The sequence below is a fragment of the Aethalodelphis obliquidens genome, unplaced genomic scaffold, assembly GCF_003676395.1.
Source record: "Aethalodelphis obliquidens isolate GAN/ISIS:26980383/991018 unplaced genomic scaffold, ASM367639v1 scaffold8, whole genome shotgun sequence".
NCBI lineage: Eukaryota > Metazoa > Chordata > Mammalia > Artiodactyla > Delphinidae > Aethalodelphis > Aethalodelphis obliquidens.
The window spans coordinates 42,308,171-42,322,246 of NW_020837952.1; the positions used below are offsets into that span (position 1 = coordinate 42,308,171).

Sequence of the window (14,076 nt, forward strand, 5' to 3'; positions counted from 1 at the left end):
TTGAATAATTTTTCAGTCTTATGTACTTTAATCTCTTGGTTACATACAGTTTACGTTTAATAATCTACATTGGAATGACAGTATTCCAATAAATATCTGTACTCTGATTTACTTAGCTGAACTTTAATTGTTGAACACTTAGGTTGTTTTCTTTCTTTTTTTTTTTTTTTTTTTACTCTTATGATGCTGTAGTGAAATTCTTGTTTATCTTCACACCTGTATTATTTCCTTTGGAAATTTCTTGAAGTGGAATTATTGGGTCAATGCATCTTTTAAAAACTTTTGATATGTATGGTAGTGTGACAGGATTCAGTTCCTTTCATTTTTTTTTTAACCTTTTTTTCCTGATTTTTAAAGATAATAGTTTACTTTCATTGGAAAAATTGAGGAAAAAACTAAATGAAGAAGAAAATGAAGATCACAACCATTGCTAATGCTTTTTTTTTTTTTTTTTTTTTTGGTGCGCGGGCCTCTCACTGCCGTGGCCTCTCCCGTTGTGGAGCACAGGCTCCGGACGCGCAGGCTCAGCGGCCATGGCTCATGGGCCCAGCCGCTCTGCGGCATGTGGGATCTTCTCAGACCACGGCACAAACCTGTGTCCCCTGCATCGGCAGGCGGACTCTCAACCACTGCGCCACCAGGGAAGCCCGCTAATGCTTTTATGTGTAGTTTTCCAGATCATTTTGCTGCTCAGATACACACACCTGTTCTTTAAAACCAGAATGGGATCATGATAGAAATGTAGTCTTATATCTTGTTTTTCCTACTTAATTGTAGTTCAGGGTTATCTTTCTATGTCAGTTTATATATAATAGATTGACATAATTTTTAAAGCTGCATACTATTTAATTGTATAGGTACATTATGATTGGTCAGTTGGTTGGTGGATGGTCAGATTGCTTAAGCACACTTGTCTGACTTATTTTTTTAGGGCACATAAGTGTAATTCTGGGTCAATGATGTGTACAGTTTGAATTTTAATACAAATTGCTAAACTGTCCTCTAGAAGGGTGCTCTGATTTACATCACTACCAGCAGTGTATGAGGGTGTTCCTTTCCTCTGATTCTAGCTAACATTTTTATCATTCCTTTTAGTCTTTAGAAATCTGATGTTAAAAGGTAGTAAATCTTCGTTGTTTCTCTTTGATTACTGGTGAGATTTTTGGCTATTTGTGCTTTTTATTTTGTGAATTGGCTCTCATCCATTGATTGCCTTTGCCTGTTTTTCTATTGGAGTGTTTATCTGTTTCTTACTCTTTTATTAGAATTTTTTATAAAAATATTAAGCTTTCATCTATCATACATTTGTAAATAAATTTTTTTCCTGGTTTATTTTTTGTCTTAAATTTTATTTATATTGTTTTTTACTATATTGAACATTTGAGTTTTTATGTAGTTAAATGCACCACTATTTTTCTTTTCGGTATTTTGCTTTGGGGTCATGTTTAAAAATTTCCTTAACCCCAGGGTTACAAAAATAGTAAATATTTGTATCTTCTAGTATTTTTTTTAAATTAAATTAAATTTATTTATTTTATTTTTGGCTGCTTTTTTTTGGGTCTTCCTTGCTGTATGAGGGCTTTCTCTAGTTGCGGCGAGCGGGGGCTACTCTTCGTTGTGGTGCGTGGGCTTCGCATTGCGGTGGCTTCTCTTGTTGGGAGCACAGGCTCTAGGCGCGTGGGCTTCAGTAGTTGTGGCTTGCGGGCTCTAGAGCGCAGGCTCAGTAGTTGTGGCGCATGGGCTTAGTTGTTCTGCAGCATGTGGGATCTTCCTGGACCAGGGCTCAAACCTGTGTCCCCTGCATTGGCAGGTGGATTCTTAACCATTGCGCCACCAGGGCAGCCCTCTTCTAGTATTTTTTGAAGTTTCTATTTTATATTTAAGTCTGAAAAATCCATCTGAAATTTATTTTGAATTAAGGTGTGAGGTCCATTTTTTGTTTCTTTGGAACTATTAATGATATGTTCCTTTTTGTCCTTAAATTCTAGGCATCTGCTAAGTTTTTCTCATTAGTGTTAGGATAATGATGGTAGATTTAAAATTCTTTGATCTCTTTAACAGTGCTTCTGATCTTTTTTTTTTTTTAAGGAACTGTGTGCTTTAATGTTTTCCCTGGATTGGATTAAAGCAAAAACGGAGCTCGTAGGCCCTGCTCATCTGATTCATGAATTTGTGGAATACAGGCATATGTTGGATGAAAAGGTATATATTATTATGAAAAATAAGTCCTTAAAGGACATCTCATTTTGACATTTAATTCTAGGTTTAATAGTGAGGATGAACAAAATAGCAGAGGTGAAGAGTGATAATTTCCTTACTTAATCTTTGATTATTCTAATTATTTTGCTTCCTCTCCTGCTGTGGATAGGATTGAGGTTTGAAAGCTGGGGAAGTAAAGTGTTTGGTGTTTTTTTTAGGAAAGGGAATGTGTTAAGAAGGTAGCACTTAGATAATGAGATTTTTTTTTTTTAACCCTATGTTTAAAAGTCCGAAGAGGATCACTATGTATTTGTTACTTAATGGTTGGCTATTTAATTTTAGCTCGTATAGAGAATATTTAAGCCTTTAAAGTGACAAAATCACAGAAACAAAAAAATGTCAGATTTGGGCTCTGGTTACATTTCTAAGAGATTTCATTTTGTTCATAGGATGGTACAGTCTGTGAGAATTTCCAGGAGTTTTTATCTTTAAATGGACATCTTCTTGGACGACAGCCATTTCCTAATATTGTACAACTGGGCCTCTGTGAACTGGAAACTTCAGAAGTTTATCAGCAAGCTAAGCTGAAGGCCAAGCAGGAGGTCGATAACGGAATGCTTTACTTGGAATGGATGTAAGTAGGTTAGGAGAGAAACCAAAGGGAACAGCACTAACTGTGTCATTATTTTTCAGGTAGTGAATAAGTTCACTCCAGGAAGACTTAACTACTTTGGATAGGGCTCAAACTTTTAATAAGCATTCTTACTTATTGAAAATTTCTAGAGAAGTAACCATAGGAGAAATACATATTTTCAGAGTCCATAAAAATAGATGCTTGCCTATAAGATGACTTTTGACAAGTCATCCTAAATATTAATATAAATGCTTCACTTACTGTAATACAGTATAGTAGCAAAGAGCATTGTTTTTGAAGCTACAAACCTAGGTTTGAGACTCAGTTCTAAAACCTAAGAGTTTTGTGATTTTGAACAAGTTACAGGTTACTCTTCTTTCTCATACGTGAAATAGAGATAACAATCCTTTGAGGTAAGTGCTGTTTTTGTGAAGATTTAAATCAGATATTGGATATAAAGTGATGAGAACTTTGCCTTGCATATAGCCCATATTAAACTTCCACTGAATCCTGATTCTTCTAGCTCCTAAGAGGCCATTCAGTTGTGTTCTTATCTTATCAATTTGTAAAAGAAAGGGTAAGACTGCTATCTTTTTAATGCCTATTATATACTGTATGCTCACATACATTGTTCATTTTATCTTCAAAACAACCTTATAACGTAAATATTATTTGCCCTACTTTACAAATGAGAAAATTGAGGCACAGAGAGGTTGAGACTTGACTGAGCTCATGTGGCTTGCTAAATGTGATTTAAACTGTGGGTCTGGCTTTATTTTCATGCTCCTTTTGATAAGTATGAATGGTCGTCTTTTCACATGTATAATTTATATCTAAATTGACCTCCTGGTTGATATCGTCTGTGATCTATATAGCCCTGGACCTTCTTTCCAAATAATTCAGGTTGCCATAGGTGGTTTCCCTAATTCAGTTTAGTTCAATAAATATTTGAGTTTCTCTACTGTGCTAAAGCACTGTTACTAGGTGCTAAGGCTCTGCCCAAGGAGCCTACAATCTACTAGTGAAGAAAGAAGTTTAAACAGATAATTATAATGTGATAAATGCGACAGAAGTAATGTATAAAATAGAGGTAAAACTGAGAAGTGGGTAATTTAGCTTGGATGGATGAGGGATTCTGGTAAGGTTCCGTAAAGGAGAGAGTTAAAAAAAATTTTTTTTAATTCAAAATTAAATTAAAAAAATTTAAATTTTATTTTATTTTTTTAAATTTTATTATTTATTTTTATTTTATTTTATTTTACTTTTTTGGTTGCACCGTGCAACCTGTGGGATCTTAGTTCCCTGACCAAGCATTGAACCCGGGCCCACGGCAGTGAAAGTGCCAAGTCCTAAACACTGGACCACCAGGGAATTCCTCAAAAAATTAAATTTTAATTTTTCATTGATTTTATTTTTGTTTTAAAGCAATCCATGTTCCTGATTTTTTTTTTTAAAATCAGTGTTAGAGGGATGTAAAATGAAAAGTCAGAGACTCTTTATGTTCCCCTACCTTCTCACTTCCCAGAGTTCACCATTCTTTAACATTTTTTTGGGAAGAGGTTTCACTCTCCCTGGAAGCAGCCACCTAATTAATTGAGATCTGTCTGTATTCTAGAATACTTGTTTACTCAATATCATAGCATTGTGTCATTTTACGGTGGTTTTCTGTTTACTTGTTTTTTCCCATAATTTCTATCCATTCTGTAGTATAGAACGTTTGGAGGTTAAAATAACAGACTCTGGCTCTAGACCACTTGGGCTTGAATCCCAGCTCTGCTATTTTTTAGTTGTGTATCATTAGGAGAAAGTTATTCAACTTATCTTGCCTAGTGGTACTATTCATAGCATTGTTGTGAGGATTAAATGAGTGTGTGTGTATACACAAACATACACACCTACATAGGTTGCTTAGAACAGTACCTAGATCATAGAAAGTGCTCAATGAATGTTAGTTGTTGTTTTTAAGAATAAATAGCATTTAGGGAATTCCCTGGTGGTCCAGTGGTTAGGATTCTGTGCTTTCACTGCCGAGGGCCTGGGTTCTATCCCTGTTTGGGGAAGTAAGATCCTGCAAGCCACGTGGTGTGGCCAAAAAAAAAAAAAAAAAAAGATTAAAAAAGAAAAGGATAGGGCTTCCTTGGTGCAGTGGTTAAGGATCTGCCTGCCAATGCAGGGGACACGGGTTCTAGCCCTGATCTGGGAAGATCCCACATGCTGCGGAGCGACTAAGCCTGTGCGCCACAGCACTGAGCCTGTGCTCTAGAGTCCGTGAGCCACAACTGCTGAAACCCGCGTGCCACAACTACTGAAGCCTGTGCATCTAGAGCCTGTGCGCCACAAGAGAAGCCACCGCGATGAGAAGCCTGCGCACCACAATGAAGAGTAGCCCCTGCTCGCCGCAACTAGAGAAAGCCCACACGCAGCAACGAAGACCCAATGCAGCCAAAAATAAAATAAAAATAGATAAAAAATAAATAAAGTTATTTAAAAAAAAGAAAAGGATAAATAGCATTTAGCATTTTGCCTGGTCCATGTAGTTGATATTTAAGAGAAATTTGTAGAAGATTGACTGAATTCATGTTTTAGTTAGTGACTAAAATAGAATTGTGATACTTGGTCTGATAATCAGATGGGCGTTGGTTTAGTTCTTGTTCTCTTTTGAACGTTGAGTTTGTTATTTTTACTTTTTCTTGCTGTTTTTTTTTTTTTCCGCTTCATCAACTGCATTTCAACCTGTGATGTTCTCTCATAGGATGGTTAGTCATTAATAGCTGTATCTTTTTAACTGGGTTTGACCAGGTCATATTCAAAGAATGCTTTATTTTTCAGTACTAGAAAGCTTTTTTTTTCTTCTGTAGAAAGTTTAGGTTGGTATAAACGTAATTTGAGTTTCATCTTTCAAAGAAATCGTTCATGCATTCATTTGTTATTTATCTAATACTTTTTGGCCACATGCCCATCATTGTGACAGGTCACTTTCCGAGCTTTGAGGAATTGAGTAGATAGATCGGGGGACATATTTTCTTAATCTGATTCTCTAAACTTTGCCAGTAGCTTACCTGTTTATCCTCCAGATTCTCATCACTCTAGTTTTTACAGTTGTTTGTTTTATCAATTCTAGTGAAGTTTAATACTTTCTAGGCAAGGTTTAAGTCTGATCTGCCTTTGTGTTCCCTTTTTTCATTTGGTCTGTCTTGTGTGTGATACCTGTTCAGAGCAGGTATCATTACTCACATTTTACATATGAGGAAAAGGAAACTTACTAGGTTAAGTAATTTGCATAAGTTTACACACCTAATAAGTAGTAGAAGCAGGGTTGCCCTTTAGGTTTATCTGACGCCTAACCTTTTCCTCTTAAGATAAGCATGATACCACTTAACATATTTACCCACAGTGGCTGGGGTGTATGTATGTGGAATTCTGACACTGTTCTAATACTTTCCCCGTTTTAAGTATACATCACATTCCTTTACCCTTTTGCCTTTGTGAAATAATATCTTTACTAGTGCAATACTTAGTATTTAGTAGATTAAGATACAAAGAAAATGACATTACTTTTTTTCTCTATATCTGAATAATTGTAGTTAGAAAAGAATGGTTTTAAAGTGCACATCATAATGGTGGGTGTAGTGTCATACTTTAGTTAGAAAATGAGCTTCATTTTGCTATAGCTCTTTCCTTTTGAAAAAGATGGAGATTTTTTTGAGGTTATCCTCTTATAATGTTTTCTCTGCACATGTTGTTATTAATGTATTAGAGGAAAATAAAAACTGACATGTATTTGATTAACTAGATTTCTTCCAACTCAGTGATATTTGTAGTACATGACAGGTTGCTTGATATAGCGTAGCATTTATCTTAAAATGCTGCTTTTGTTATATTATGCTTTTTTCCCTCAGGTGGTGTGTGCTGTCATTTACATATTGGTAATTTAATTTTAAGAGTTTTGTGTTTTTTGGAACATAACTATGTTAAAAGACAGTTCATTACTGAAAGAAAATAATTACTTTTACTCTTGTTTATTGGATTTCTGTTCATTTTTTCCCTTATATTTAGAAACAAAGAAAACATCAAGAATCTCTCCCGCTTGGTCGTCCGCCCCCATACAGATGCTGTGTACCATGCTTGCTTTTCTGAGGATGGTCAAAGAATAGCTTCTTGTGGAGCTGATAAAAACTTGCAGGTAAACCTATCTCTTGAGAAAAATTCAAAGAGTCATGCACCTAATACTGTGCATGTTAGAATATATTTAAATTCTAAAATTCAAGAAAATTGCACATTAGGAATAGAGAAATGTTCAGATCTCTTGAACACTTTATGAAAGCTTTCTCTATAGATTTAAAAGATATGGTGGTGTATTTTCATAATTCTAAACTTGCCAAGTGACATAGAAGTGCCTTTTACCCTAGCAGTCAGTTCTTGTGATCCATGTGACAGCTAAGGGTAATGAGGAAATGATAACTGTTAAAAGACATAAGGACTTCATAGCACAGTGAACAGGACTCTGATTAAAAAACAGTGACTGTGGGGCTTCCCTGGTGGCGCAGTGGTTGAGATTCCTTCTGCCGATGCAGGGGACACGGGTTCGTGCCCCGGTCCGGGAAGATCCCACATGCCGCGGAGCGGCTGTGCCCGTGAGCCATGGCCGCTGAGCCTGCGCGTCCGGAGCCTGTTGCTCCGCAACGGGAGAGGCCACAACAGTGAGAGGCCCGCGTACTGCAAAAAAAAAACAAAAAACAAAACAGTGACTGTGTAAAATACCTATTTTATCATAGGCTCGGGCATAGATTTCTGACTGTAAAGAGGAATTGGACTAGATATTTCCTTAGGCGCTTGAAGGAATTTTAATTTCTCATTTGTTTTCAGAAAACATGAGTGCTTTTCTTTAAATTGGTACTCAACCTTTTGATTTTGAAGGAAACAAAAACTAGTTAAAACATTTAAATTTAAGATCGCAAGATTATGTTTGTAAGCCTTATTTCTATATGTGTACTTTATTACTGCTTTTATTAATTTTGGCTTTTGAGCGCAGAAAGCATATTGAATGAAGTGTTTTCTACTGATTGTTAAGAATTTGCCAAACTGTTCTCAAGAACTGAAGCTACTGTCAGCTCTATTGATTGATTGCTGCACTATGCGGCAGGCGGGATCTTACTTCTCTGACCAGGGATCGATCCCAGGCCCCCTGCAGTGGGAGCGTGGAGTCTTAACCACTGGACCACCAGGGAAGTTCCTTTTTTTTTTTTTTTTTGGGGGGGGGGGGCAGGATGATTTTCTTTTTATGTTAAGGCATACGAATTCTGACAGAAATTCTCATTTTTGCAGTGATATTGCCAAGGTTCATTTCTGTTGCAAAATAACAGTGATAAAGATCTTTTAAAGAAATGTTTTTATTGAATGACGGCCCATGGTTAAACAGGTATAGTAAAAAGATTTTATTGTTGCTTATATAGGTTTTCAAAGCTGAAACAGGAGAGAAACTTCTAGAAATCAAGGCTCATGAGGATGAAGTGCTTTGCTGTGCATTTTCTGCAGATGACAGATTTATAGCAACCTGCTCAGTGGATAAAAAAGTGAAGGTAGGGAAATATTTTCCTCTTGAGTTGTAATCACCACAGAATTTATTTTCTTTTTCTGTAATAGAGGGACTAGAGTAAGTAGAGTTAAAGGACTCTTGCCTATTGATCTACTAACTTGAGGCAAACCAGTTTTATCCATTGTAAATTCTGTCTAAAACTTTTTATTTTTAAGCACAAGCAAAAATGCCTAGGTTGATTAGCCTAGGAAACACAGCTGATATTTATATTTATCAGGCAGCTGGGAAACACAATTTCAGATTAATGAATTTGCCTGACACTTATTGACAGGTCTGTGGGTTAAATATCAGTTGAAATCTCTAAGTGTACTGTGGTCGGAAGTGTTGCTGCACAAAATTATTGTCTGAGATCGATTCCTGTTGTAAAATATATAATTTGTGAAATGCAACCCAGATTTTTTTTTACCTTTATGAGCTGGCTTACATTCAATGCAAAACTAGATGAATAAACATACTAACCATCAGGTTACTAGTCTACAAAGTAAACAGAGAAGAGAAAACTCACAGGGTAATTTTTATCTTTGTTAATTATTCTTTTTTTTGTTTCTTGTCCCTAAATTTGGCTTTTAGCCAGAGCATTTTTATGGAATTTAAGAGAAAGTGAAGTCTAGGGGAATATTTTATTTGATAAATGGAGGGGAGACCTCATTTTGGGCTTTTTTCAAAAGGGGTGTGGAATGCTGAATCTGTTTAGGTGGGGTGGGCCTTAGTGGACCTGGGAGCAAGAAAGTTGGCTTGAGAGTTTTTGTGGAGTTTGCATCTACTTGAAGAGGACCCCGGAGTGTCCAGACTAAATTGAGACTTTGGAAAAATCTTCTTGATAGATTGGACTCTCCCAAGTGGCTTTACAACCAACCAGTTAATTCACTCTATAACCTCTATTCTGAGTCAGACTTGGAGCTGGCCATTGTGTGGTGTTCCAGAGTCAGAGCTATGTGGCTCAAGTTTCTATTTGTAAGAAATTTAAAGCAAGAGGCGGAAATACTTATTACAGAACTTTAAAATAAAATAAACTCTTTGGATCTCTGGAGAGTGCTTTGATAAGATAAAAGAAAATGCTATGGGAGGGACATTAGTATCTCTAAAAGTCCAAAAGCCCAGTGAACATTCATTAGGTAATTTATTTCTTTTGTTTGTTTGATGAAACAGACTACTTACATAGTAACTAGGAAAATGATTACTTTTTACTGAGAACACTGCATGAGGCTTTATACTACACACTTTCTTATATTACATTATCAATTTCTCACTACAATTGCAAAGTAAGTGTTGATCCCATTTTAGAGATGAGGAAACAGGTTCAGAGATGAAGTCATTTGCCCAGGCTCATATTAACTAATGCCTGATGTCACCAGGGTTGAAAGCTAGGTTTCCCTCAGAATCTAAAGCCTTTATTTTTTTTCACTGAGCCATTTGCCTTTACTTATTTATTAGTACCTTGAAGTCAGCAGAACACTTATCAAATTCTTTGTCATTTGACACCATGCATTGTGTAAGATGGGTACAAGTGTCCCCATTTTACAGAGGGGGGAACTGAAATGCAGGTAAATTAAGGACTTGACTAGGGACACACAACTTATAAGTGGTAGAGCCAGGTCTTAGATTGGCTCTGATTAATTTTTCTGATCTGAAGTCCATTATTCCATCCCTTTTATAGCACTTTTCTGCCTGCTGTCAAGTCATATGAACATGTGAAATCTTGCCTTTGAAAAATGTAATGTTTTACATTACTTGCAGGTAGACTTGCAGGTAATTTAAAAAAAAAACATTCTGGCAAAATGCTGACATAATTTAGGGAAGGGGGAGGTATTCATTAGTATCATGTCTGGGAAAATCTGCAAAACAGCTCACATTTGCTTTGCCTCTCTGTTTTCTCTTTGAAAATAAGGGGTACTTGTAAATTTTATTTTCTCTATTCTCTTTAGATTTGGAAGTCTATGTCTGGGGAACTAGTACATACCTATGACGAGCACTCAGAGCAAGTCAATTGCTGCCACTTCACCAACAATAGTAATCACCTTCTCTTAGCCACTGGTTCAAATGACTGCTTCCTCAAAGTGAGTGTGGATAATGAGAGTTATGTAGATAAATTTGATAGATACATCACATCATCTCCTTTTTTTTCATATATTGTATTAATCAGGGATCTTTTGGTTGCAGGGGTAGAAACTTTCATATTAGCTTAAGCAACAACAACAACAAATATATTATTGGCTCTTGTAACTGAAAAGTCTAGAAGGAGTGTGGCTTCAGGCATAGCTGATTCCAGATGCCTAAAATACGTTCTCAGGCTCTAACCGCCCCCCCCATCTCTAGACTCTGTTTCCCTTTTTGTTGATTCAGGCATACTCTTTCTGTGCAGCAGATTTGGCTATCCTTAGCTCCAGGCTTACATGGATATTGCAGCTCATAATCACAGAGGAAGGGAAACTCGCTCTTTCCCAGGTCCCATAGTTTTCCCGTAGAGAAAACTCTAGTTGACATGGTTTGGGTTACATGCGCATTTCAGAATAACCCTAGCGGTCAGTAGGATGGAATCCTTCAATTGGCCAGGGGTCACAGGTTTTAGCCATGTAGAAATGGGACGAATAGGTGAGGTCAGCTCCACTTGAATTATGACTGGGGCTTGATTCAAGATTCGAAAGAGAGGGTGTGTTATCAGAAAGAGGAGGGAAAAAATGTACTGATAGGAAAAGAAAAAAATTTAAACCAAACTAAAACCAGAAATAGATATTCGTTCCACATATGTTTGATAATTTTTTTAAGATAAATTTATTTATTTTATTTATTTTTGGCTGTGTTGGGTTTTCGTTGCTGCATGTGGGGGCTACTCTTCATTGCAGTGTGTGGGCTTCTCACTGTGGTGACTTCTCTTGTTGCGGAGCACGGGCTCTAGGCGTACAGGCTTCAGTAGTTGTGGCACGCAGGCTCAGTAGTTGTGGCTCGTGGGCTCTAGAGTGCAAGCTCAGTAGTTGTGGCGCACAGGCTTAGTTGCTTCGTGGCATGTGGGATCTTCCCAGACCAGGGCTTGAACCTGTGTCCCCTGCATTGGCAGGTGGATTCTTAACCACTGTACCACCAGGGAAACCTGGTCAACAGTTTTGAATAAGGACAAGTTTTACTTTAAGACCGGTCATTCCACACTTGCATTTCCATGAGGACTATTAGGACTTACTTCTTGTGCTTTTTTTTTTTTTTTAAATCTGATTTTATTGTATTCTTTCAAGTCCTGGATCCTATGTCCTATGCAAGGGTTCTGTTCTCTTATTTTTATAAACTTTAAGTTCTTTTTTTAAAGAAATTTATTTATTTCTTTGGCTGCGTTGGGTCTTTGTTGCTGTGCATGGGCTTTCTCCAGTTGCGGTGAGCAGGGGCTTCTCTTCATTGAGGTGTGCGGACTTCTCATTGCGGTGGCTTCTCTTGTTGCAGAGCATGGGCTCTAGGGTGCGTGGGCTTCAGTATTTGTGGCTCGTGGGCTCTAGAGTGCAGGCTCAGTAGTTGTGGTGTACAGGTTTATTTGCTTTGCGGCATGTGGGATCTTCCAGGACCAGGGCTTGAACCCATGTCCCCCACATTGGCAGATGGATTCTTAACTACTGTGCCACCAGGGAAGTCACACTTCTTGTGCTTTTTTTTTTTTAATTTTGGCTGCATTGGGTCTTTGTTGCTGTGCACGGGCTTTATCTAGTTGCAGAGGGCGGGGGCTGCTCTTTGGTGCATGTGCGGGCTTCTCATTGCGGTGGCTTCTCTCCTTGCGGAGCACAGGCTCTAGGTGTGTGGGCTTCAGTAGTTGCGGCGCATGGGCTCGGTAGTTGTGGCTTGCGGGCTCTAGAGCCCAGGCTCAGTAGTTGTGGCGCACAGGCTTAGTTGCTGTGTGGCATGTGGGATCTTCCTGGACCAGGGCTCGAACCCGTGTCCCCTGCATTGGCAGGCGGATTCTTAACCACTGCGCCTCCAGGGAAGCCCTTCTTGTGCTTTTTGAACTGAGAGAAGCCAATGAAAAGATGTAAATTTGATTCTGCTCCCATGTAATTTGCATTATCTGCAGAATGGGGTTTATCTGGGACTGGGATAAAAGAAGCTAGGGATGGAGTTGGACATAAAGAACAGGACTTAACTCACTGATCATTTCCAAAGGATTTTTATTAAGATTAATTTTGGGAGGTAAATGATTTCTTCTGTGTTTAATCTAATTTGCATAAATCCCCCTTGCCCATTTTATTTACATTTTTTATACTTTTCAAACATACCCCAAAGGAGAGAGAATAGTAACTCTCGTGGTGTCCATCGTCTAGCTCCAACAATTGTCAACATTTGCCAGTTGTATTTTATTCCCCCACCACCTCCCATTTTTTTGGATTAGAGCATTTTATAGCAAATCCCAGGTAACATATCATTTCACCCAGAATACTTAGGCATGAATCTCTGAGGTCTAAAACATAAATACCATGCCATTATCATACCTAACATAATAAACAGTAATTTCATAATATACCTCGTCCATGTTCTTTTTTCCTTATTAGTCTCAAAGCATATCTTTCTACCATATATTTATTGGAGTCAGAATCCAAACTTCCAGTGGCATTTGGTTGATATGTCTCTTAAATCTTTTATTCTTTAAATGTTCCCTTTCCCGTCTATCTCTTTTTTTATGCCATTGATTTGTTAGAAAAATTGAGTCATTTATCCTGTGGAATGTCCCACCTTCTGGATTTGGTTGATTGTTTCCAGGAAGGGTTGTTTAACTTGCTCTTCTAATCCCTTATGTTTCCCGTCAAATGTATTTATATCTATCTTTGCAGTCTTTGTATTTTTGAGTCATTTTTTAAGAGCGTTAATAGATTTTATCCTAGTTAGTAGACTCTAGGTTTGCATAGGGAAATCTTAGAAATGACTATTTTTAGAGTTGGATAACTTAGCATCTAAAAAAATTGGGCAGTTTATTTTACATATTACTTGTTATACAGCTGAGTAAAATAATAATGATTTCAAACTACTTTGTTAAAATAAGCAGTAATTGTTTAGCTAGTTTAGTGCTCAGACTGAAGCCTAGATAAACCTTCAAGTCCCTTAGTAGATTTAGGTGCTGATCTAAGGACTGCCCCATTACTTGTTAATCACAAGTTCACCTTTGTGTTTGACACCTTTGTCAAACTGTGAATGGAACGCTTCCTGTAACTGAAAAAGCTTAATTGGGAGGGAAGGAAGAACTTCACATGATTTCTAACTTTTCCCCATTCAGTGCTAGTTTTTCAGTTATCTTTTTATCTTTCTCAAATAGCTCTGGGCTCTGAATCAAAAAGAATGTCGAAATACCATGTTTGGCCATACAAATTCAGTCAATCACTGCAGATTTTCACCAGATGACAAGCTTTTGGCTAGTTGTTCAGCTGATGGAACATTAAAGGTATGCTTTTGTTCATTGTTAAAATGGGTTGTAAATAATTTTATTGTTTTACGGAAAGAGGTTTCTGTTTTTCACATTTCTACAGAAAGCTTCTTCCTTCAACTTCCAGGAGCATATTTAATATAACTGTAATTGGTTGTCATAATGATTGCTTATTAATGGTTTACTACCTTATGCTTTAAAGTTCATATAATTTTAATTCTTAATTTTTAAGCATGTATTTCGTTTATGGTTTCATAA

The 14,076-nt window shown here is 37.2% G+C and overlaps 1 protein-coding gene across 7 annotated transcripts in view; it reads left to right on the top strand.

Moving 5' to 3' along the window:
• Positions 1–14,076, top strand: part of APAF1 (apoptotic peptidase activating factor 1) — a 96,090-nt gene that overhangs the window by 29,729 nt on the left and 52,285 nt on the right. For all 7 annotated transcript variants that reach the window (XM_027107258.1, XM_027107260.1, XM_027107263.1 and 4 more), the window contains 6 exons: positions 2,089–2,202; positions 2,649–2,833; positions 6,890–7,016; positions 8,287–8,412; positions 10,355–10,486; positions 13,711–13,836. In XM_027107258.1, the coding sequence (XP_026963059.1) occupies positions 2,089–2,202; positions 2,649–2,833; positions 6,890–7,016; positions 8,287–8,412; positions 10,355–10,486; positions 13,711–13,836 (810 nt within the window). The remainder of the gene's footprint in view (positions 1–2,088; positions 2,203–2,648; positions 2,834–6,889; positions 7,017–8,286; positions 8,413–10,354; positions 10,487–13,710; positions 13,837–14,076) is intronic.